Here is a 25545-nt window from a genome sequence, read left to right on the forward strand (position 1 = left end):
TGTTTGTATGTATGAGTATGTGTGTGTCTGTGTGTTTATGTGTGTGTGTCTCTGTTGTGTATGTATGAGTATGTGTGTGTGTTTATGTGTGTGTGTCTTTGTGTATGTGTGAGTATGTTTGTGTGTTTGTGTGTGTGTGTGTCTTTGTGTATGTGTGAGTATGTGTGTGTCTGTGTGTGTATGTATGTGTATGTGTATGTCTGTGTGTGTCTGTGTGTGTGTCTGTATGTGTGTCTGTGTGTATATATATATGTGTGTGTATGTGTATGTCTGTGTGTGTCTGTGTGTGTCCGTGTGTATATATATGTGTGTGTATGTGTATGTATATGTCTGTGTGTGTCTGTGTGTGTCTGTGTGTGACTGTGTGTATATATATGTGTGTGTATGTGTATGTATGTGTATGTGTGTGTATGTGTGTGTACGTGTGTGTGTGTCTGTGTGTCTGTGTCTGTGTGTGTCTGTGTGTGTGTATATGTGTGTGTCTGTGTCTGTGTGTGTCTGTGTGTGTGTGTGTGTGTTATATGTAGGTGTGCATTCAGAGGCATGTGTCTGTGTGCATGCATATGAAGGCCAAGGGGAATGGTTCCTCTATTGCTCTCTGCTTTCTTTCTTTACAATTAGTCTCTATCACACAACACTGGGTTATTGGCATGTGTGTGGCCATGTCTGGCTTTTCAGCCATGTCCAGAATAAAACTCAGGTCTTCACACTTGCATACAAGTGCTCCTGTTCACTGAGTCATGTCTTCAGCCCCAGTTCCTCTTTGGAAAGGGCACAGAACAGGACCTCTTATCCTTCAGGTCTACTTAAACAATTTTGTTCCCCGTGTGATGGAGATGTCGTTTGTGTTGCAGGCAGTGCGTGGTGGTGCATTTCCTTGCTTTTAAAATGTTGTGTTGAGAGGTATTCTTCAGACTTACATATTTTTGAAATATCTGAATCAACTCCATGTTAGTATTTTCTTTATTATGACCTGACAATAATTTACAGTAGTCAAGGTTTTTATTCTTGTATTTTGTGATTTCTATCCAGTTGTTAAATTATTAGTTGTAGCATCCTCTTAGCTCTAGAAACTGGTGGCAAAAGTTTATCACCACCACCACGACGACCACCACCACCACCACCATGACAATCATCATCATCTTCATCATCATCATCATCATCATCACCACCACCATCATCATCATCATCATCATCATCGACCACAAATATTAAAGAGAAGCATGACATTATTGACTTTCTGATTGCAGGTCTAGGCCATTAGTGATCTGTTTCTTTTGCAGTTAATCAACATTTTCCACAGTCTAATTTCACATGCACACATGTGTGTTTGCACATATAGAGAGGATATTTTAAGAAAATTAATATTTGCCAGAGGAGTTGAGATCGGTGATACATAGACTCGTAGAGATGCATTGCTGTATTTTCTGGCTGCTTTCATTCTTTTATGGAGATTTACACAGTGGGTGAAGAAGGCTTTGGTTATAATTGGAAGCACGGCTTTGCCTGATTCTCTTGTATTGTTCAGCTAATGTCTATAGAATGCTTTGAGTTCTTATATAAAAGATGAGAAAGATTTATGCAAGTATGTTAGACAATTTCTGTCTAATTATATATACACGGCTTAAAGAAAGAGAAAATCCTTAAATAGTTTATAGCACATGTGGCCTCATTAAATATAATATTGACAGCAGGCTAACAGTGAGAAGCATGGCACACTATTAGTCTTTCTATCTCAGGTTTCTCAGCAGGGCCGGGGACTTCACAAAAACTCTATAAATATAAGAATCCTTGCATGTTATCTGTAGTAAATGTATCATTTATAAAAAAATTCTCCAACTATTCCTTCTGTTGTGTGGCTTTAAATCTCATCTAAATTTGCCAGCTCTTCCCTAATTGAGGGTCAGATTCTCACTCCTATAATTAGGTGGCTTCTATATCTTCTGGTCAACAAGGCAAACATACAGCTCATGCCTTGTGTAAATAAAATCATGTTGTTTCTGACAGCCAAGGAATATACAGTCAAGGCATTATTTCTGGAGATTGTGACAACTGTTGCTCAAAGTGCGTTAATCATAGAACTGAGACATCGTAAAATTAGTAGAAAGCATACAGAATCCAGGAATAAAAAGGTTCGAGACAGTCCATGGCCAGCCTTTTAACCTTTTGAGGAATTCCAGCATTCTTGCGGCTTCAGGTTTTAATGGCTTTTCCTGTTTCATGTGCTTAAAACCCTTTTTATTACGGGTAATTTTCTGCATAAAGCGATCCGCTAGATAAAACTGTATTTCAAAACTTTTAAATACCTTTTATTATATCATCATCACCGCGGCAGATTCATTTACGAAACACAAAGCATTCCCATTTGAAGAGATTTATTCTTCCATCTATTTTTTTTTTCTTCTTGGATTTGCCCAAACCCCGTCATGTTCGTGTTCTGAAGGTTAATGCCAAAGTCAAGCAGACAGAAGCCAAGGGCTGCAAGCTCTCCAAGATTAGGACTGATTCCCTTCACAGAAATAAATGATTCCTGCCATGTTCGGTGATTTTGTGCAGCGCTCCCCACGGCTGAGTGAACGCATCAATACAGTAGTTCTACATGCCTTACATACTGATGACACCCGGTGTTAACTGATTGACTGAGCGGCGTGCTGGGGACGAAGCACCTGCGAGAGAATTGCAGACACATATATTTTTATCCTGGTTTCAAAACATTTATTTTACATTTATTTTACTTGGGAGTCCTAGTATCAAGGTCCACCGGCTTTCAAGGCAGTCTGCTAAGGTAGAATAAACCATTCTGGGGTGTTTTGTTATCAGAATTAGACCGAAAAGAGTCTCAGGCTTAAACCCCTTTTGCCAAAGCTCAATTTTATGCTTTTGAGGGAAAAAAATGGACAGGGGTGATGACCAAGAATCCTGACAAATCAGGGGCTCTGTGGGATTGAAGGCAGTCACAAGCAAGTGGATCATGTAATTCAATCACCAGAAATCATTGTGGATACGTTTTTATGTTATATTTTATTATCGTGTTTTATAGGCTTTGAGGCAGCAGCAGAAAAGAAGAAATGGAGTCTCAATGATGGTGAACAAGACTGTGCCTCGTGTTGTTTTGACACCATTAAAGGTGTCTGATGAGCAGTCGGATTCGCCTTCAGGTAAAAAGCTGAAATATTGTATGCTTGGCCAGTTTCTCCCCGGAGAAGACTTCCTCACGGACTGAGATGGCTCGATGCTTTTCTTTTTTCTTTTTTATCTTTCGAAATTGAAAAGATACTCTCGTGCGTGGTTCGGTTTTGTACATATGTACATATAGTTATAATGTCTACATGTATTATATATGTGCACCTGCCCTTGCTTCTTTCTTGATTTAAAAACAGAGTGTTTCCCAGTTGCTGTACTTAAGGCAGGAGCCCATTTGTGAAATGACTTAATTTGCTAAGCTCAGGACGTGTGAGGAAGCTGATGCTGATGCTGATGCTGATGCTGATGCTGGTGCTGGTGCTGGTGCTGATGCTGATGCTGATGCTGATGCTGATGCTGATGCTGATGCTGATGCTGATGCTGATGCTGATGCTGCTGTTGGACTTGCTGTCCTGACTTTAGCTTTCCCTTGAATGTTAAACTTGAGTTCTGGACCACATGCTGGTGCATAACACCATCGAAAGCAGTTTTTCTCTGCCTGTGAATTTGCTTTTCAGCGCTTGCTGCAAAGCCCAGAGTCCTTTATGAGTTTTTGTGTTCTTACAGTATTCCTCTCACCTCCATGCAGTGCTGGCCTCCTTCTAAATCACCTCCTGTCCCTGGGTCAGCAGAGAACTGCTGAATTCATTGTGGATTAGGGTTTGCATTTTCTGTTCCTGTTTCTGCATAAAGCTATTGCTTAAGGTCTGATCTTTCCCTTTCTTCCACCTGTCTGTCTGTCTGTCTGTCTGTCTGTCTGTCTCTCTCTCTCTCTCATCTCTGATGTCATCTCTAAATGGCATTGTAGTATTGAAGCTTATTCATGTATTTTTACAAAAGATCCAACTCGTTTATTTAAAAGCTTTTCGACCAGTGACTGTATGTCAAACTCTGCTATTAGGCCATCTGCTCTTGCTTTCTCTGCAAGCTGATTGATTTATTGGCCTTTTCTTCTGATATCCAATAAGGGAATCAGATTGTGGGTATGGTAGTATATTAACTCGGGAAAAGAAAAAGGAGATTATATCTGTGGCTCTTAAAACAATTTTAGATGTTTCTTGTCAAGGACAGGGAGAGGAAGATAATGGCATAATAACTATTTCCTTTTTTAGGATCTGAGTCTAAAAATGGGGAAGCAGACAGTTCAGATAAAGAAATGAAACATGGGCAAAAATCTCCCACTGGAAAACAAACAAGTCAGCACTTAAAACGCTTAAAAAAGTCTGGTTTAGGTGAGTATTTTAGAAATGTGTTTTTTAAAAAAAAACAGAGCTTATTTCTAGCACTTACGGAAATTGATAATATCCTTCATTAATCTTAAAAAAAAAAAGATGCTGAGTTGGGACCCTTGTTGTTGTACTTGCGTTTCAAGCTTATAATGGAATGTGACAATATTGGATAAAGCAGAGGTGATGAGCAAAGCAAGCATGACATGTCTACTCAAGTAATTGCCTGTCTAGTTAGGGTGCTGTCTGGTGTGCAGTATGGTCTTGTGGTCTCCTTTTATTGGAATATTCTAGACAACAGTGGGGCGGGATGAGGCTCTTAGGAAGGATGCATTGAGTTGGAGAATTTATTGTCATGGGGTCTGCTGCAATGGGGTTGCCCTGCCTTGATTTTTTTTTTTGAGATGCTTGAAATACTCAGTAGTACCCTGCCTATAAAACGGAGAGAGTATACAATTTCTGAAAGGTCTGGAGAACACTGTCCAAAGGTCTTATTATTAACAATGGATTGTATTCTGAATACTTGTTTTTGCTTTGTTAAGGCCCTGCAGGTAATATACTAAAGTATGAAAATTAAGACAAACGTGAGTGTTTCTTGGGCTGACTACTGTATCTCACTCGTCCCATGTGCACTGGACCCCTCGATTTCACCAATGACTAGAGATAATGATGACATAACCTAGCGTCTAGGGACAACTGACAGATGAATATAGTGGATAAGTTTCTCAGTGAATAAAGTACCCACCACAAAAGGTTAAGGCTACACGAGAGCTGGTCATGGTCTTGCATGTCTGTAACCATAGCGCTAAGAGGCAGGGTCTGGAGTGAGGATAGAGGCAGGCACATCGGAAATTTGCTGGTCATCCAAACTAGTCAGTTCCTGAGCAGTTTGGTGAGAGACCTTATTCCCAAAAGTTAAAGTGAAGAAGAATCAAAGAAGATATTGCATGTCTGCCTTTGGCCTCTACATGCACACACACACACACACACACACACACACACACACACGTACACACACATGCGTGTGTGTGCATGTTACATGTGTGTGTGCATGTGTGTGTGGTGTGTGTGTCTGTGTGTGCATGTGTATGTATGTGTGCATGCATGTGTGCGTGTGTATGTATGCGTGTGTGTGTGTGTGCGTGTGTGTGTGTGTGCAATCCCTATTACTCATATTTGATACAGTGATCAGTAAAAACCGTAAACTTAGTGACCTGAACTTTTACTATCCCTTCCTCCTCCTTGGCAATATAGAACTCTTTCTTCACAGGTTCTTTTTCTTAAAATCATCCAACATTTATCTTGTTGATTGATTGGTTTTGGTACTTTTATTCATCATTTATTGAATGCTAGGAATTTTGCTAAATCCTGGAACATGCTTTCACTCAAAAGCATGGAATTTGTATAGGAAAAGAGTAGCAAATTTCAATTTAACTCTTTAATATTGCATAGTTAACTATTTCCCATCATTTCTAAGGTTTTATAGTTATTCTCTTTAATGCCAAATTTATCTCTGTGTGTTGAATAATCACCATGCATGTATACACACTGATAGTGTTTTCCAGTCTGAGTGCTTTAAGCAACTCCTAAAATGAGAATGACACGTACAGAATGACAGCTATGCCAATGTACACATACACATTATTCATTCATTCTCATGACCAATCCAGGTATGATTTAAAGATCAGTGACATTTCCTTAAAAAGAGTATGCTAGCCAGGATGGGTGTCACACCTCTGTAATCCTAATGCTCAGGAGTCCAAGACTGGAGCTTTGGCAGGAATAAAACTCTAAGTGAAAATCTAGCCATCCCTGACTATATGGCAAGAACATCTCCCAAAGCAAAGCTGGGCGGGAGTCGTGAAGGACTTTGGTTCCAGTATTAACGAAGCAGAGGCAGCTCGAGCTTTATGAATTTGAGACCAGCCCGAGATACATGGTTCATAGTAAGACACTGTCTCAAAATTAACTAATTGATTAATTAATAATCCACTACAACTTCAGTAAGTAAATGACGTACAAAGACAGTGTGTAGGCACAAGGCCCAGAAGGCTCTTACTTGGCGTGCCCAGCTTTGGTCATGTTCTTGTATCAGAAGGTCCAGGCCTGTATCTTTGTTGTCTGGATCTCCTGTGTCAGAGTCGTCACCTTGAAGTCCACACTCAAGTAGAGAGAATCAGAATTGCTTTGGGATTTATTGTTCTGTTGCTGTCGTTTTGCTCCAAGGGTCAATTGAAATAGGGTAACAGGAGGTTTCTCTAGGCAACCCTGCACACCGCTGGCCATGTCACATGTTCATAGTTAGGCTGGGGTAGTGTCTTAGATTTCTGGTACACGAGGACAAAGGAGTAGAAATAATGAGGCTGTTTTATTAGAGAGATGTGGAGACTCATAGTTCATGGCTAATGGTCTGGATGGCCAGGTGTGTCAACCTTTTATGCTAAGACAAGGCATTGTCTTCTACAGAGATTAAACTTGGAGAACTTCATACTCAAGGAGCAAAACATATTCATAATATTTTAACTGACTTTATGATTTTATGTTGGGCTGTACTGAAAGCTATTATGGATTTCAAATACCTCACGTGACCTTTTACTTGGACTCAGCTGACTAAATTTTGATATATTTGTGTCACTTAATTCTTTAGTTTTATAGAATGAAATGATTTCCATTTTATTGTTGAAAAATCATTCTGAGACCCAGAAGGTTAAGAAGGCCCCCTCATGACTATCACAGCCAAGATCCAGGCTAAGGCATGTGTACGTCTAATTTGAACCGTTCATCTCAGACAGGAAGTGAACGGTAGATTGTCTACCCTGCATCCAGTGGCTGTCGTCGTCACTGGGGAACAAGCTCATTGTATATAACATTCAAAGTCTGCCTGAGGGTTGCAGTGCACACACTCTAGTTGCATGTGGAAGGAGAGCTAGAGTTCTAAGGCCAGCCCTCCATCAAAGAAAACAAAACAAAAATAGTGGGGTTTAAAAGAAGTCTGCTAAAGTAGAAACCTGTAAAATGCCAACCATCCATGGTGATTGGGAAGGAACTGTGGCTGATTAAGGTAGCAAGCAGCTAACAATGGCTTATCTTATGCAAATGAGGTTGTCAGTGCTCATCAACCTTCTAACATATGTCAATGGTATAAAAAAAATGGGGAGACATCGAGGAGAAAACCTCCAGCCTATCCATCCTCAGACAAATCACCTTGTCCAGTTTTTAAAAATATATTTAAAAATTTTCCCTTATATTTTTTATTTGTTGGGTGGTGGTGGGTAAGCACACAAAGCCAAGGTGTGCATGTGGAGGTCAGAGGGCAACGTCTGAGGTCAGAGGGCAACGTCTCGTAGTTGGTTCTCTTCCAGCATGTGATTCCTGGGGCTCGAACATAGGCCTCCAGGAATGTCGGCAAGCACCTTTACCTGCTGAGTCCTTTTCCCAGTCCAGATACTGACTTTTAAATATGTTCCCTAAGAGCCAGGATTTTTGGTGCTCTCCTTGTCACAGTGCTATTGGGTAACTGAGGATAGAGACCATGCTCCCCACCCTTTTGCCTAACTTCTGTTTGGCCGCTGAGAGAATACTGGATAAAGGAATGGGTGACTATGTCAACTGAAGGTGCTAAGTCAGTCAGTAAGATAAAGAAGTAATTTCCCTAGGACTGTGTCTCCTGGATGAATCTGTGTCTTTAGAGATGAGCATTCTTTATGACCCGAAATGTAAGTGTACACAGTAATCAGTTGGCAATGCCCACTAACCTTTAGTAGAGGCCAACAGGATACATGAAAAATGGGAAGATGTGAAAGAAAGAACCTCACGATACTAACCTTCGATAAACCACTGCCACTCAGATTTTAGGAAGACATTTCTTAATTGTTTTATTATTCATTGGGTGGTGGTGGTGAGCGAGTGCACACAAGCTATGACATCATGTGGAGGTCAGGGCCGGGGGGGGGGTGGTGGCTCGATTATTTCTCTGACCTGACTCAGATGCCCTTTAGTCTCAGAAGCCGTCTGAACTTACTTCATCTTCTCTCAGTAGGGGTGGCATTAAAGAAATTCTTACGCGCCGAAACCATTCTAAATTCGAACATATACCATAAGTTTCTCCTAATTTAAATTAGTAATGCTGTAACAAAATGCAGTCAAAATTAGACTTCATAGCATAAGCCTAAATTTCCATTCTCATGATGAGATTTCCCTGGTGGGATAGAGTCACTTCTAATTATCCCCATGTGCTTTCTCGGATTCTGTTGCAATTACTTTTTTTTTATATATAGAATTGAATAATACTCACCCTGAGCAAAGTATGGGTATACATCTTTCTTGGAATCTAATGAGTTACTCAAATACACATTGCACACATGTACATTTTTCTAATAACTCTGTAGTGAAGTTCTTACTACAGGTCTGGGTGTCACATCATATTTCCACCTACCCTGGGAGAGGGCTTGGAGTACACTTTTAAGTCACAGTGCCAGCAATAAACAATAGTTATAGACTTTGACAGTCCTCCAGTCTTGACAGCCTTGTTGTTGCACAACTTTGCTCTTGGCATAGGTTATACTTGGAGACTGTGAGTATTTGTCTGGGCAACCTCTGACTAACTCTACCTGGGAAGATGGCGTAAATCCACGCGGCGAAAAAAGTAACGATTGGTCTCCCGTTTTCCTGACCATGTGGCAGTCAGGGCAAAGCACCACCCCGTTGATGTTTCTTCTAGTTCTAAATCAGGCATGGTGGAGAGGACTCTGAAATACTTTGAGCTATGTGTTCTCAGTATCTCAGAGAGCTGCTTCATTGTTGTGGGCTTTGATATGATTGTGACAGTCCACGTTAGGCTAACACATGTCCTTTCCCTGTCTCAGCAAAGGATAAGCTCACTTCTAGCCTCGCCTGTGAGTCTTCTGAGATTACTGTAACATGTCAGCTTACTGCCTTGGTACCCATTAAATGGGTTCACTGCATACGCTCTCTTGCTGCTTCTTTTGTGTTTCGTTCAATTAATAAACTTTCAGAGGAGTTTGGAGTTAATAGCTGAACCAGCAGAAACAGTCATCCTCCTTTCACCTATGCAAACCCTCTTCAGCATGTATCATAGCATCACAGTTGGAGTCTGGGAACCTGGGTCCATGGTCACTGTTACCCAGTTCTCTCTGCGTGCCCCAAGATGAAATCATATTCATCTATCAATGTCATATTCTGCGGAATATGCTTCTGCCAGCCTATCTTCCACATTGGTTTTTAACCTTTCCCTCCTTTGTGATTTCTCTTCTTAATTTCTCACATCTCCCCCCTGGCTTAAACGTAAGTGGCTTAAATTCAGGGTCACTGACCTAAACCAGTTTTTCATTGTTTCCTTTTACCCATTCACACAGTAGGAGTTTAAAACTGTTTGCTAAACAAGCCCGAGCTTTTAATGGATGTCTCTGAGGGAGTTTTAATAATGTCCTCATTGAGCCCAAAGTCTGGGATTCATTCCAACATTATGTTTTTTGTTTAATCTTTTGTAATAAAGAATTAAAACTCTGCTGGTTTTAGAAAATGTTCCATATTTTAAAACATAAATTCATGCAGAAAAATCAATGTGAAAATTGGATAATAATTCTATATCTCATTCAAAATATTATCAGTGTTTCCTGATGATTAATTGGCATTGTTTAATACTATTCTCCGAGAGATTACATATACCAAGACTCTATTTTAATTAAAAAGTACTAATCAGATTAATTTTAGGATAAATAAACAAGATTTTTTTCATTCTTTTATTAAAAAAAGATTTTTTTTCAGACAATACATCTTGATTATAGTTTTCCCTCCCCCAACTCCTCCAAGATTTCTCTCAGCTCCCCTCTTCTAGAAATCCACACCCTTTTTGTTAAACAAACAGGTATCTATGGAATAACAATAAAGTAAGCAAAACAAAACAAAGTGACATTAGGACAAAACAAACAAATGAGCAGAAGAAAAAGTGCTAAAGAAAAGCACAAGGCACACTTGTTCTTACACACAAAGAACCCTCTCAAAACACAAAATCACAAGCTACCATATGTGTGAAGGAGACACAGAAGGTTTAAAGTTCCCTTTTCCTTTTGCTGTGTCAAAGCCGTATGAGACAAAGAAACTGCCAGTGAATTTGGAGAGAACTGAGTTTTCCTTTTGGAGGGATTGTCTCTTAGACATAGCTTGGAAGGGAGGAGGGAAGGAAGGGAGGGAGAGAAGGAAGGAAGAATGGATGGATGGGAATTTTAAACAGTGCCTTAAGATCAATCTGTAACTCTCCGAAGTCATTAGAACTGTGAAAAGCTGGGCTATCAAGATGACTGTGCAAATCACGATGCCTGATGCCAAGCATGGCGGCCTGAGTTCAGTCCTGAGAGCTGATGTACTAAAAGGGAAGAATTGACTGCTGGAGGTTTGGGTACAGACCTGCACTCCTTAAACCCTGCTTCCTTGCTCGCTGCATTCATAGCTCCCTGTTAGACTGTTCATCCAGTTCATTTATTTGGGTTTGTTGTTTTGGGGGGTTTATTACTCCACATTTTATCACCTGTTACAGTGTTTTCCCTAAAACTACACTCTGAAAGAACTACCTTTCTCCTCAGAGGCCTGTTTTGGGGTTTCTTTAGACATTGGGCACACTAGAATTGATTGGGCCAGCACACTGCTCCTGATTCATGTGTCCAGGTGGGATGTGACTGCAGAATTCTCTGAGTACATTACAACAGAGGATGAATTTCCAGGACTTTGGCTGGACACAAGCTCCTGATTTTTATCATGGAATGGGCCACCTAATGCAGTGTTACTATGGCCTTGCCTCTCAGTAACTCAGTGTTACTATGGTCTTCTCTGCCTGCCTCTGCTGCCACAGCCCTCTAGGCTAAGTGTCTGGGAATTAGACACTAAAGTGACTTCATACTTTGCCTTCTGTGGGCACTGTAGGGAGATGTGCAGTGCCGGCTTTAATGAGATAAGACGATCATATATAATTGGATTGTTCTTAAGCCAATTAAGAGTACATGTGTAAGGATAATTAAAATGGAATTAAAACATTCTCTGTAAGAGCAAATTTAGTTAATGTGTTCTGTCTTTTTCTTCAAAATTATAAAACCTAGCTTTGTCTTAGGTGGACATTTTGGACACGTATCTTTATTTAGTTCAGTTATAAATGACTGTGTCACTGGGCAGCTCCTGTTTTCCCTCCTCTTTCTCCTCTCCTTTTATAGAGTTCAGGATAAAGGTAAAGTGATCCCCAGATACATTAAATTGGTTATTAAGTTCTTTATATTTTGTTAATTGTATGTATGTGAAAGGAAGCCTACTAATAACATTTTTATGTTTAACTTTATTTTCTATTTTAAAGTTAACTTAGTAAATGTATAAACTTACAATAGTTCAGGGCTTGGGGATTTGGTTGAATAGATACAGTGTTTCCTGTACCAGCCTGAGAACCTGAGTTTGGTTTCCAGCACTCCTGCAAAATGCTAACCATGAAGGCGTACATGCGATCCCAGTTCCCAGAAGGATCTGTGGGACTCAACCGTCATGTAGCCTAGCAAACTGCTGATTCCCTCGCCTCCCTGAGAGTCTGCGCTAGAAGAGTTTGGTAGAGAGCAATTGAAGGACTCCCTCTGTCATCCCTAACTACCCACAGATGCACATACATGCACACATGCATCTACATACATGCCTACTCCCTCCTACACATAAATACATACATACAATAAATTGGTTTATCTTTATTTAGCAAGAATCAAAATATCTTGAATATCTTGTTTTAATTTTATTTGCCCATTAAATCAGTTATGAATTGAGAACTATGTCCCTGTTTATTACTACTTATGTTTATGCAGTTTCTTCTCAGGAATTTCTAATATCATTAGCTTAATTTAAAAAAAATCAGTCTTCTTTATATTGATAGATATCATTATTCTTTTTTACCATATTGATCTCTATTCTTATTTTTTCATATAATTAACTCTTCTGTTGAGTTTTTATTCAATGATTGATTTTTAAATTAATGACTTGTGCTTTTAACTCATGAATTTCAAACTTTTTTCTCTCCCACTCTAGAATAAGCAATTTAGTTATTAAATCTGTTGAGAAGCACTTTTATAAACACTGTCATTATTTTGCTTTGAATTCGGAAGTACTGTAGACCCCTTGGAATGTCACAACATATACTAGATATGTGGAGGTTTGAAGGGTTGCTAGCCTGGTATTGTGAAGCTTAAATGAACTCTTTTCCTTTGGACAGAGAGATGTGGTTTATGATATAGATAAGTATTTATTGAGAGTCACTAGCCGGTTGTGGTGTATAGTTCCTTGCTGTTTCTTGAATGTCAAATAGCACAATGCCTGCATTTAACAGCTTAGTGAAGTTCCCTGTGTTCATTCAATTTATTGCATGTGAGTTGCTTTATGAAAGCTTTCTGCATTTTTTAAATTCAGTTTATAGTTTAGTTTTTAGCCATATCTCTTGAGACTTCTCCTACCAATGTGATGATGGTCTATTTTATTTCTCAGCTTTGTGTTTTGAGACTGTTCTGTGTATGCAGAAGCTCGGGTCTTTCTTTTTCTTTCTTTTTTTTTTTCTTTTTTTTTTCCGGAGCTGAGGACCAAACCCAGGACCTTGCGCTTGCTAGGCAAGCGCTCTACCACTGAGCTAAATCCCCAACCCCAAGCCTTTATTTCTTACACATGGTCTGGATGGTCAGTTTTATTCTTGGTGATGTTCCTTTTTTGTTGGTTTAAATCTGTTACTAGTATTTTTCAACTTAGATCTAAGTGAATTTTTAACTCTCCCTTGAAAAGAGTAGCTTTTACTGGACGTTTTACATTTTAACTCTAATATAAAATTTTGGTTACGTTTTTTCTAGTTTTCTTGGACTCAATTTTAATTTTTCTTTTATCTTCCTCAGTGCCTGCTGTTTGGCTGATGTTTCTCTTCTGTTCACTAATTTGGAAATGTATTTGTTCTGAGGCTACTTATAAAATGTTATTCTCAGTGCCCATGTTCATATTCTCATTTTCCACACACCTTCTTAGTTTCATACAAATAATTCATTTCTGCTTCGCTTTAACTTCTGTCAGTCACTGGTATTATTCTGTACAATTAGCACTTATATAGGCATACCCATGATCACACGACTTCTAGTTCGCCAGTGCTGCTAGAGCTGTTTATCCCCTTCTTTGGTAGAAACTCTTGGTCGATGAAAGCCTGTAGTAGCTTGATCAGCAAGATTCCCTTAGGAACAGAATTTTTGTCTGAGATCTTTAAACATTCTTAGATGTTGACATTTGGAAATCCCAGCTACAACAAAATCCCAAGTTTGTCTTTGTTTTCTCATGGTCCTGTGAAGACAGCACACTGTTTCTGTTATTTATTACAAAGGTCCTCCGCATCCCCCACCATTCCCGATGATTATTTCTCGAATAAAACGGCCGTAAAGAATTTCCATTGATGTTTGGACGGATTTCAACTCAGATGGAAATCGGAATGAGGACGTGTATTTCATGAATTCTCTCGCTGAGAGCACTTATCTTAAAAGCTGAAGCATGTTGCCCTCAGTGGTTTTACGTATCGCCTCTCTGCCCTCGCTGCCTTTTCTCTTTCTCAAACCACCGTAGATGGGCATTCTGACTGCACATACGAGTCCCTGTATTTATTTTAAATCTGTTGCTTGAGAATTTCAATATATGTATCATTGTCTGATCAAATCCATTCAGGTACCTCCCTCCACCTTCAATGTGTCCCATACACCACTACCACCACTTTGCCTTCCCACTTCACAGGCTCTCTTTTAAACCTGTATAGTTAGCATTGCCTACATGCATATGGGTCTAAGGCCATCCATCCGTGAGACATGGGAAGCCTATTAATGGTTACAACCATTAAATGAAAAAATAAAAAGCAAAAACAAAGACAAAAACCAAAACCAGAAACAACTTTCTTCTCAGCAGTCTTCAGTTGCCAGTAGCTTTTCAGCCCCACCCACAAGACAGAGTTCACATGTGGCGTTGTCAGTTGGGCTAAACATCCACGGCTGGGTAGTCATAGACACTGCTACCTTTGCTATATTAACATAGTATCAGGCAGCCTCCTAAATGCTTGTCCTTATGCCCATAGATTATTTCTGTTCTCAACGTTTGTCAGAGAACTTTCTGTAGTCCTGACTAATGCCAAGACTTACAACTGACCAAGGTTACTTGCATTTTTGTCTTTAGTCTTACTTTTCTGTTTAATCATCTAAAACAGTGAACAACACATTGTTCATTTGTTTTCTGTAAAAGACCAGTAAATAAGTAGTAGAAGTTTTACATTGGACTGGATCTCTATTACAGCTCTTCCGCTAAGCGTCATTTTAGAAAAGCAAACAACAGAACCATCTAGAAAACACCAGGAAAGTTGTGTTCTAGCAAAAGTTTATTCAGCAGCACAGGCATTGGACTACAGGGAGCTCAGAGACCCTGAGGTACTGACCTCTGAGTCAAAGCATACTCCATAATCATAAGTAGGTCAAGTTCCAGACAACTGTCCTTCTGTTGTAATTATCACCTGTCAGTACCTAGAGTGTGTTTCATTTGTTCTGATTCCAGTTAGGAAGCCTTACACAGATTCCAGTGAATACCAGTGTGCCTTGACTTGTGGAATGATTTGGAGCAGTATACTCGCCCCTCAGATCTCACATACGGAATTATTATCAGCATTTCTTTATTAAATTATCATTCCCAAAAAATACCTTGAATGGAAATCTTGTAAAGCTATCTGTTCTTACTACACTGCCTGAAACATGGTGGGAAAACACAACTGATGTTGCTGCTGTCTGCTTGTTAAAATAAGAATACTCAACATAAATGTAGCTCGGTGGGAGAGCATCTTCAATCCCCCTGTGTTCATTGCCTTGAACTGAAAAAGACAGAAAATTAAATTAACAATACGCTGCTGTTATTGGAGTTAAGTTTTAGAGAATATACAAAAATATGTTTATTTGTGCTTCTAAATGTTTTGCAAATTCTGGTCAATTTGCAATTTAAAATTACCTATACCTCACACTCAAGAGCCCTGGGCATGAGGATTGCCACAAGTTCAAGGCCACTTTGAATTCAAAGTGAGCTTAAGGCCGGCCTTTATTGAAGTTTAAGATGCTGTTTTAGAAAAACAAAACCAATAAAAAAAATAAATAAAACACCCTTGGTACTAATTTGACTCAAATAAATATTGATTGAAATATAACTAAGGTAGACATAAACATTCCTAATGAAGGTTTTACCTTCTGATTTCTTCTCCAGAAATCATTTTAGAAGTGATAGAAATGAACACATTACCGGATAACATAGGTCCAGTGTGTTCACGTGCACGTATATCTTCACTCTGTGGTAAACTCCTAACTCTTGCTTTATTCATCACAGGACACTTGAAATGGACCAAAGCTGAGGACATTGACATAGAAACCCCTGGCTCTATTCTCGTCAACACTAACCTGAGGGCATTAATAAACAAGCACACCTTTGCTTCCTTTCCTCAGCATTTCCAACAATATCTCCTGCTTCTGCTCCCAGAGGTGGACAGGCAGGTAAGTGACGTTCAACCCAGTCCCCACCACACAGAGCAGTGGCTGGTCCGTCGTCAAGGCGACTGGTGTCTGGGTGGACTGCTTGGTGCAGTGTAGTAATAATTTATTTAATCTGTTTAGGGACGGCTGCTCTTGGTTAAATTCTTTAGTCTGCCAAAATCGAACTATTATTTTTTAAATTCTTAGTAATGAGCCTATTCAAAATTCAAATCACAGTACACTCTGGTAGAATGAAAACTCACATTGGGAGAGAAATCAAACATTCCACTATCAAATAAATCTTTGAAGTAGCTGTTCCTTTGCCTGGAGGGAATATTGAAATTTGGTAATAAAAAAAAAAGCCAGGGTTTCTGGGAAATTATGTTAATGTTTTTACTTTGATTCTTTCCAAAAGGCATTTAAAATTTATGTTTGCATTTTCTTTCTGCAAGCCTGTCATCAATAATATGATGTCTAAAAATAATCACCTTTTATCTTCCTGGTATAACTACAGATGTCCTAAATATAATTTTAGAAAGTCACTAAAGTAAAGAAACACAAATATAGATATGTAAAGGAGCCATCAATCAACTTCTAAACTGTTCTGTCAGGGAAAAGAAGGGAAAAACTCTACATACAAATTTTTATTAAATGTCACAAAAGATATTATATGCTATCTTTAAAACATTTCTCTGTGATTCTTTTTTATTGGCATAAAATATTCATTGTTCTGTGATTCATATTTCAGTAAACTCTGAGACTGTGTATTTTTCAGTTCATTGTTTAACTAGCATATGTGCACTTATGAATTCATATGTTATAGGTCCATCTGTGAACTGAATTAGGCAACATTGATTCCATACTGCTACACCACTCTGCATAATTTTGATAGCTTTCTGAATGGTTTGGCTTTCTACTAACTTTCCCACCTTTTTAATACAAATTTCATTAACCAATAGTTTGTTAAAATTTTTACATAGCTCTTTAATCTTTTCAAAAGGATTAATTTGACTTTAGATACATTTCTTTGAGGAGTTTGCCACTATTTAACAAAAATTTTCATGATCTTTAATGGTGAATCTAACGTTTTTTAGAAGCTTTAGAACAGTAGACAGTAAGTTCTTAATCAATGTCTATGTATTGAATGGTTAAATACACTCTACTTGGATACTTGTACTTTTACACATCAAAAGCTCAAGGAGAGATAGACAAACTGAGAGGGATAAAAGCCCATGGTGCTTTTCTAAGCACAACTACAAATGGAAATATCAGAGACAAACTGAAGATTCTTCCTTTAACCTGCAGATGTAGACAGATTGGAATCAAATGGGTAGAAAAATACCAGGAGAAAGGAGATGCAGAATTACAAAAATCAAGAGTTAACTGGCAGGACTCTATTATAGGAAGAACAGTAGAAATGACTGTGTAAAGACACCAGAGATGCATTCGAGAAGATTCCTCAGTATCAATTCAGTGTCTAAACTTTTTCTTGGGCTATCTGCTGTGAAAACAGGTTGTTTGAGTGGAGTGGAGTCTAAGAAGACCATTGCTTTTAAAGATTTTCCATGTGATTGGCTTTGTTAGGTAACATCTCCCTCCCCCTTACTCCTAGTGTATACTGATTTACGGAACGATGAGTTAGTTTCCTTATGAAATTTCCATACGCATGTATATTGCTTATCATCTTCTTACCCCACCTTGCACCAGCGGCCTTCCTCTTTCCAAAGAGTGTCCTACTCTCTCATGTCATGTGAAGGACACTGTTTCCTAAGACAGTAATTTACCAGTACTGAGAAGGAATGCCAAGCATGGGAAATATGAAAGCAGGAAGAATCAGTATATGACAATCAGGGATAATCAGTTCCCAACGTTTAAGCATGGTGGGTTTGAGAGGGATTGGCATGGAAATTAAAGATGAAGAGAGTAGAGTGCTCACCATCCTTTCCCTCATGCTCCTCCTCCTTTTCCTCTTCTTCCTCCTCTTCTTCCTCTCTCTCTCTCTCCATATATATATATATATATATATATATATATATATATTAAGTTTGTTTCATAACCGTTGAAGGGAAGTATAGGGAATAGCCACGGATAGTCTTTTTATTTGTTTAACTGAGATGTCAAAAGTCAAGAAGAACGTCGGATATTCACTTAGTGGTTTTAGAGAGTCATTTAATGGCACATACAGTTGTTTCCTACACTTTGATGTGCACGTGATTTAGCTTGTATGCACACACTACATCTCCGGTAAGTACTAGTGGAATGAAGAAATAACAAATCGTCCTAGATTTCGCCAAGGATGCAGTAACCCAAGGGAGCACGGTGGAAGCCTAATATTTTATTCAAGCCATAGCAGTTTCTACTACTCCATTTTTTTAGCTACCATAAGAAGGAAATATAAATAAATTTGGCACAATACCCATTCTTGAATAACATTTAGCCCTTTGGGAGATTACTTATTCAAGAAATACTTACAGAGCATGCACTGAGTGTTATTTGCTTGATGAATGCAGGAAACTGTGAGAGAGAAGTTTGTGTGGCTTTCTCTATAATTAGGAAATAAGATTAATGCCTGCATAGGTGTACACTAAATTTAGTAAGATGACTGGGGCACATAAGTGTCAAAAACAGAAGAATGAAGTCCCTTGAAATCATCACGAATGAAAACAGTTAATCCAAATGTAGTATTAGCGGGAGCTCGGTAGTAGGGAAACATGGGGCTAAGCCTTAGAAGCACTGAGCCGTGGTTTTTAAGTAAAGAGCGTCTTCCTGGAGGAACAGAGGGCATTACACTCTGCACACATGAAAGTCCAGTAGACCCAGCCTTTCCATGTGGCTAATATCATCCCCAGAGAAATCTGAAGATACTCTGAAACTTGAAGACCTGATTGCAGGCTACATAGACTTGGAACTTTGTGTGAAACCAGTGGGAACTGTCAAAGATTTTTCACATGAGAAACGACACACGCATGCCATTGCTTACTTAGATATTTTCATGGCTAGACGTAGAGGAGGACAAGAGGATTAACAAACTAAATTCAATGCTTATTTCCTAGGGAGCTAGCAGCCCTATAAGTGACTCATGGGACAGGCAGAGAAGTGAGACAGGGGCAACTGGGCTACAGAAAGTGAAATTGTGGAGATAAGAGATAGCAGCCTGACCTTGGGCATTAAACTTAGACATATAAAGGACAGAATTGTATCCATATTCTCACCCCAGAATGAGTAGGTTCAAATTGCAGATTGCCTGTGGTGTGGCGTTCTTGAACGCACTTAAAACAACTAAGATTTCATCATCAGTAATTTTGAAGGATATTGTCTGCTAATGGCTTTGTCAGCATTTGGAAGAGAGAGATTTGGACCATATTTTCTCTCCGTCCCCCTACTCCCCTTCCTTCTTTCTTTCTTCCACTCTGCCTCTCCCTTTCTCCCTCTCTCCTTTCTCTTCTGAACACAGTGAGATTTGTGATGTCACCTGGGAGGCTAACGTACAGGCGACTTGACACAACCTGCCCGCTGTATCAAGGTACTGCTGTCTGCTAGAAAGTTTCCAGATTGCTGCAACCACCAGTTTCCTGGTGAAGGGAATATGATCTGATTGCATCCGTTTATTTGAGCCTGTGGAAGGCTCTATAATTATATGAAACCCCTGGGAGTTTTACTGGGTTAAAAACTTCCACCCATGAGCTAACTCTCATGTTTTTTTTCCCTGAATATTTTAAGTTTTTTTGCCTTCTTACTAGCCCAAACCAACTGTGTAGGATACCTAACTTCCGACATCTGCAAAGTGAGGTCATTGCATGATTGTATCCTTAGATACAAAAGCAAACTCTCTCCGTTTGTCTCGCAACTGCCAGCAACTAGGACGATAACCTCTTCACCGTGTTCTTCTGCCTTTTCTCCACTCTCTTCATAGTCCTGTTTGTCTCCAATCGGGAATTGTTTACTGTTAATTGTTTTATCACAGTGCTCCATCTGCTTTGACCCTTGAAGTGACTCTTTATATATTATACAGCTAGTAACGACATCCATCTTAAACTAACCAAAGCCTCAACGTGATTTGTTGGTTCAGGGACATAAGGTAACAGGGGTTAGCTTATTAGTGTATGGTTTTGGTTGTTAATCTTGGAATTCAGTTACTCTGAAGAAACCATTGCATTATTTGGCAAAGTGAATTTTGTAAGTGAGTTGATGTTTTAAATATGAGTCCCTTTGTGATCAATTCACTATAAGGACGTTTACCTCCTGCTTCACCTCCATGAAGAAAATGAATCTGCCCCAGTATTTAAAACATAAGCCCCCAAATTCACACTCATGGTTCGTGCTGAGGTCACCTGCCCTCATACCAAGCCATGAGTCTAGCCCAGAGAATGAAAGACACAGACAGGCTCAAGTCAGTGAGGTCCTACTCTGGGGACAGTGTTTTCAGTGTTCCTGCCATGAAGCTGTGCCCTTGTCTTAGGGTCAGAGTCACTTTGAAGGTTTTTTTCTAAGAAGTTTTCTTTGAGAGTCCTCAGTAGGAATGAATGGATGTTTCCTAGGTAACTAACTGTACCTTCAGAAGAGGGGTTAAACTGAGTTTCACAGCCCCACATTGCTACCCACGCAGCCCAAGGGGTTCCCCTAGAGTTTTAAGAGCCTTTACTCTGGACAAGCTGGGTTTTGTGGTGTGGATTATGAAAAGACTTCAGAGTAGCTCGTTTATAAGAAAGAGTCAGAGCTTATATTAAAGATACCTTAAAATGGGCATAAGCAGGTGGATTCGGGTTGGGGGGGGCTGTACTCAGAATAAAACAGGACACAAAGCAGAAACTCTGGTCATTGCTGTCACTGTACTCATACATAAGAATAGACAGGAATGTGGTAGAGTTTGAGCACTGTCTAATCACTGAGTAATTCCTGAGTAATTGATAAGATGAAGGGCTCCTAAAGGCTTTTTACCTGTACTCTAAATAAAATTAAGTTTGAGATTAGCAGGCCACCTCTATGGGGAGAGGGGTCCCACCCAAATCACGTACCTTCAAACCTTAAGCCTGAGACATTGCCGCTTTAACATAAACATCTCTAGGACAGGCATCTTAGTTCTGTGGGTACAGCCTTTGTGGCAGATGTTACTTGTGCTAGAGTTTCTTGTTGCAGCTGGTGCGAGGTTTCAGTTGGACTCTGGGGTACAGGACTTCTTCTCCCTTCTCATATGCAGTTTTCAGTGGTAGACCCCAAATGAGTTCTGTCTTGGCCTTTTTCATACTCCTGTCCTTTCCCTGGCTCTCTATCCTCCATCAGGACCAAGTATCAAATCTTTGGCTTGTCCTTCAGATCAGCACCTCAACCTCCTTAACTCTGGTTTGCCTCATGAGTAAGTAAACGAGAGCAGAGACAATGCAGTCCTCAGGGGCTGTCACTCTCTTCCTCCTTGTCCTCTCCTCTAAAATAGCCATAAACCTTTAGAAGGTGCATTGCAGAGTGTTTGTGGCCTGGAAATTTACTTTTCTTCCCTCCCAATATATTATGATATTAGAGATAGTGGAATATATGTCACAGGAAAACAGGAAGGGGACTCTGTAAGTGAAGGAAGAGGGGTAGTGGGAGAGACAAGGAGCAGTGTAGAGGCCAGTGGGGACTGATAAAAATACCATGACATATCTGTATGATAAAACACAGAAGTTACAGCCTTCCGCTCCATAGCCTAGTATAAGCAGCAGATACCAGAGATTAGAAGTAATGGTTTCTTTGTGATCTGAGCTCCAACCCAATTTAGCCAGGAGTTCCAGTGAGATCCCCTTTGATCAATAAGGCCATGTACAGATATGTGACTCTATTCAATGTTTTCACTGCTGACCACTGTCTGGAATAGACATTAGTCTTACCATGACATCTTTGAAGACTGTAAGCCAATCTGGGCTAGAATAGTGTGTTCTCATGATCAGAATCAGATTACATTCTTGGGAGGAGGACAGCAATGAATCTGTGTTCCTGAATGTTACTGCTCAGTTTCACTAATGAAAGACAATTCCTTCGTCTTTGAAATTAAATAGTTTTTTAAGGAAGTTAATTTTAGCAATGTAAATATCTTGTTGTTCTTCAAGCATCCCCCTTACTAATTTATATTTGTTTTTAATAGGTCATTATGCTTCAATTGCCCCACATTCAGGTAGCAGGAGACCATTAAAGGTGGCTCCTGTACTCACAGATGTGTCCCCATTACTGCCTGAGATCTTTCTTCTTTACAAAGAGGCACAAAGGTCAAGACGTTCTGATCTTGTCTTGTAAATTCTTGGTACCAGTACAGGATGAACCCTTTCGCCAAGAAACCACCACTTTAGTGTAGTTTGGAATCCAGAAATCCAGACTTCATGAAAGATGTTTTCTTCACTGTTGGGGTACTGCTTCTCCCAGATCTGTGACAGATTTGAGAAATACATGTTGGCACAAACTGCATATGTCCCTATACATGTGTGTGGACAGTTCTTTACCTCTGTATTGGCTTCAGTGAGCATCATGTAGAGAACAGTGAATCTGGTACGTAACTAGTACACAGTACACATCTACATTTATGTCTAGGCGTCACTTTCTATCTTGTAAACCATGAATTCAAACCTGATTTAATACTTTGTGGTTCATGTCTAGTGTTTTTCTTTCAACCTATCTCTTCTCTGATTCTTCTGAGAGAAATCGACTTCTGTCACACTTAATATAAATACTTGATGTCATCTCTTTATAGGCGGTCATTGTTTTACCTTGGCCAGTTAACCACTCCTATGTGGATGAGTCCTTATAACATTCAGGTCCTGACTAGAGGACAGACCCTACCTAGTCATCCACCTCTCATAGGCTCCTTCTCTGTCCTAAACAACTACATCAAGGCGCACCTGCTCATGCAGGTGTTTCTTCACCAGTCCCAAGCTTGACATTTCTCTTTGTGCTTCTGTTGACTGCTGCCTTGCCATGCATTAGCCTGTAATTCTGTGCTGTGCCACATAGATGCCTCACCTCACTAGACACACACACACACACGGGCTAGGGGGCTTATATCAATCTAAACTCCAGACCTGAATTATTCAGAAGGCAAAAGAAGAGGCCGTCTGCTTTCTGATTGTTTGGTATCCACAGCTGTGTCATAAAGAAAAATGAATCTGATCCCCACACTTTCCCTCTGTGACCAGTGCAGACTGGATCCTTAAAAAACACCCCTGCAGGGAAGCCCTCCCCACAGTTCTTTTTTTTTCTCTGCAGAGTTCTGGAATCATTCTTCTTACTACATCAAGTCATATAATATTTTGTACAATTAGTCCTGGCTTACTGTGCCTTCTTTTTTTCAGTTTTTCTCCCTCATAGCTGCGGCTTTTATAAACCTTAGCTTCAATCTACTCTCCTCTAATGGTCCAACCTTGATTGAACTGTCTGTGCTTGTTGGCACTCTTGACTGACCGAACTCTTAAGTATATGGGTTGTTGGCTATGGAGCCCAAGGCCTCACACATGCTGGACAGATGTGCTGCCACTGGGTCGTAATTTTAAGCCCTTGACAGGCTTTTTGTCAAGTTGAATCATTTGGCCATAAGCCAATCCTAGCTTTTGGCGTAGGCATAGGATATATAATTCAAATAATTATTCGACCACTTTTAATTTGATATTTATTTATGTAAGAAGCACTGGTAACATAATGTTTAAAACTCATTCTTCCTGTCATCCTCGACTCAGGCTGTAGTGGTATTTTTTGTACCCTGCTATGGCGGCCTAAAGGAACTAATTATAGTCTGAGGGCAGAGAGCTCTAAAAAGAATCAGGATATGTATCAAAGTATTATGGAGGATGATCTAAGTAGAGGCAGCAATGTATGTCAACAATAGGACTAATCATTCATAATGTCCAGCTTTCCATATATGTAATCTTAACCTTCACAATAAAGCTTCTGTGTCATTTATCCCCAGTCCCCATACATGAAACTCAAGATCAAGGGCAAGACCTAGAACATTCTAACTTCTTCCAAGAACAATCAAGGGAGTCAGAATTTGAACACCAGATAATGCACTTCTAGTTCATGACATTTCCCCTCCGAGATCTTCCTCATTCCCAGTTCACAAAGGCAGAGAAGGCAGAGAGCTCTGGCTGCACCCAGGAAGGTTGGGGATATCAGGTGAAGGCATGGAAACTACAAAGTTGAATTTGAAGACTCTTAAGAAAGACCTCAGGGCCCCTAAGCAGCTTAAATTAGACAGGAGATTTTAGTGGAAGTATGGCATGTACAGACTTATGTTTCATAAAGAGCTTTGCTGGAGGAGTGAGGTGAGGGAAGAGATGATGAGGGACCCCCACTCTTGCTGTGCTCAGCCATGCTCTCTTCCTAATGTTACTCAGGCTGTAAGCCTGTGCACTGTGTCTTAGATGCTCTGCTGTGTTTGCTGTCGCATTTAGCCAGAGCTCACTCTTATCCATGAGAACCCAAAGGTACTGTTTTAAAAGGCCTTCCTTTTTTTAATTATTTTAATTTGTTCTTTGGCAATTTCCCTCACATACATCGTGTTTTCTGGTGACTCTCACCACCTCCCATTTTCTTATCTCTTTATATCTGTTATATGTTTCTTATCTGTCTTCCCTATGGGTCCCTTCTCCATGATCATGACTTTCTGCTTTGTTTTGTAATCCAACCCACTCAGCTTCTCCAGGGTCTACTTGAGTGGTCCTGGCTGTGGAGCTACCCTCAGTGGGTGCGCATCTAAAGCCTCCCCTTCCCAGGCATCTATCAGTAGACAGTAATTTAGCAGGGAGAGGTTTAGCCTTATAATCTCTTGCTTTATCTATGACTGGCTGTTAGGTCTAACCTTGAGCAGACCGAGCATAGGCAATCCCAGCTGCTGTGAGTTCATGGCCGTTATGTCTAGAGGATAGGATTTTGTAACACAGGCCTTTCTTAATTTATCTCCTTTTTAAGGTGCCCTCTCTAGTTATTCTGTCATACGTTTGTATTCTTTTTTGCACATAGGCATTGTTTGCCTTCATTTGCATAAAGATCCCAGAGTGTGACTTTATTCTGTTCAGTGTGTGTGGTAAATAGGAAAAGAGTCAAGAAATAAGGATGGATGGATGGATGGATGGATGGATGGATGGATGGATGGATGGATGCATAGATGAATGGATGATGGATGGATGGGCAAAAGGAATAATGAGTGAACAAATGAGTAGACAGATGAATGAATGAACGGGATTCATTAATTAAAAGTAAATAGATGTATAAATGAGTGCGTTAATGAATAAATAAATGAAGGGATGATATGAGGAACTTTAGCCAAAGACATTGTGTGATTTAAAAATGGTATGAGATATTGAATATCTTATTCATAAGCTATTGAATTCAGTAGTTGCTTTGCTCTAACACAACCCAACAGACTGATTCTCAAAGAATGATAACATCTTTACTTGTGGTTCTGGAGACTGAAGTCCATGGCCAAGGTGCTGACATAGATGATCTCCCAAATGAGTCTCACTCTCCTTGGTGCACACCTAGGCCTACATGGAGAGAGAGCCCTTCAGTGTTACGAGTCTAGAACGAGCCTGTGGTGAGCTCACTGTTCATTAAAGATGTGTCTT

General features: G+C 39.8%; 1 protein-coding gene across 2 annotated transcripts in view; it reads left to right on the plus strand.

Moving 5' to 3' along the window:
• The window catches only part of Asxl3 (ASXL transcriptional regulator 3), a 172645-nt gene that overhangs the window by 91480 nt on the left and 55620 nt on the right, over positions 1 to 25545 (plus strand). For both annotated transcript variants that reach the window (XM_063277685.1, XM_056984980.2), the window contains exons 7-9: positions 3041 to 3158; positions 4296 to 4415; positions 15819 to 15982. In XM_063277685.1, coding sequence (XP_063133755.1) covers positions 3041 to 3158; positions 4296 to 4415; positions 15819 to 15982 — 402 coding nt within the window. The remainder of the gene's footprint in view (positions 1 to 3040; positions 3159 to 4295; positions 4416 to 15818; positions 15983 to 25545) is intronic.

The sequence above is a fragment of the Rattus norvegicus genome, chromosome 18 (genome assembly GCF_036323735.1).
Source record: "Rattus norvegicus strain BN/NHsdMcwi chromosome 18, GRCr8, whole genome shotgun sequence".
Taxonomy (NCBI): domain Eukaryota; kingdom Metazoa; phylum Chordata; class Mammalia; order Rodentia; family Muridae; genus Rattus; species Rattus norvegicus.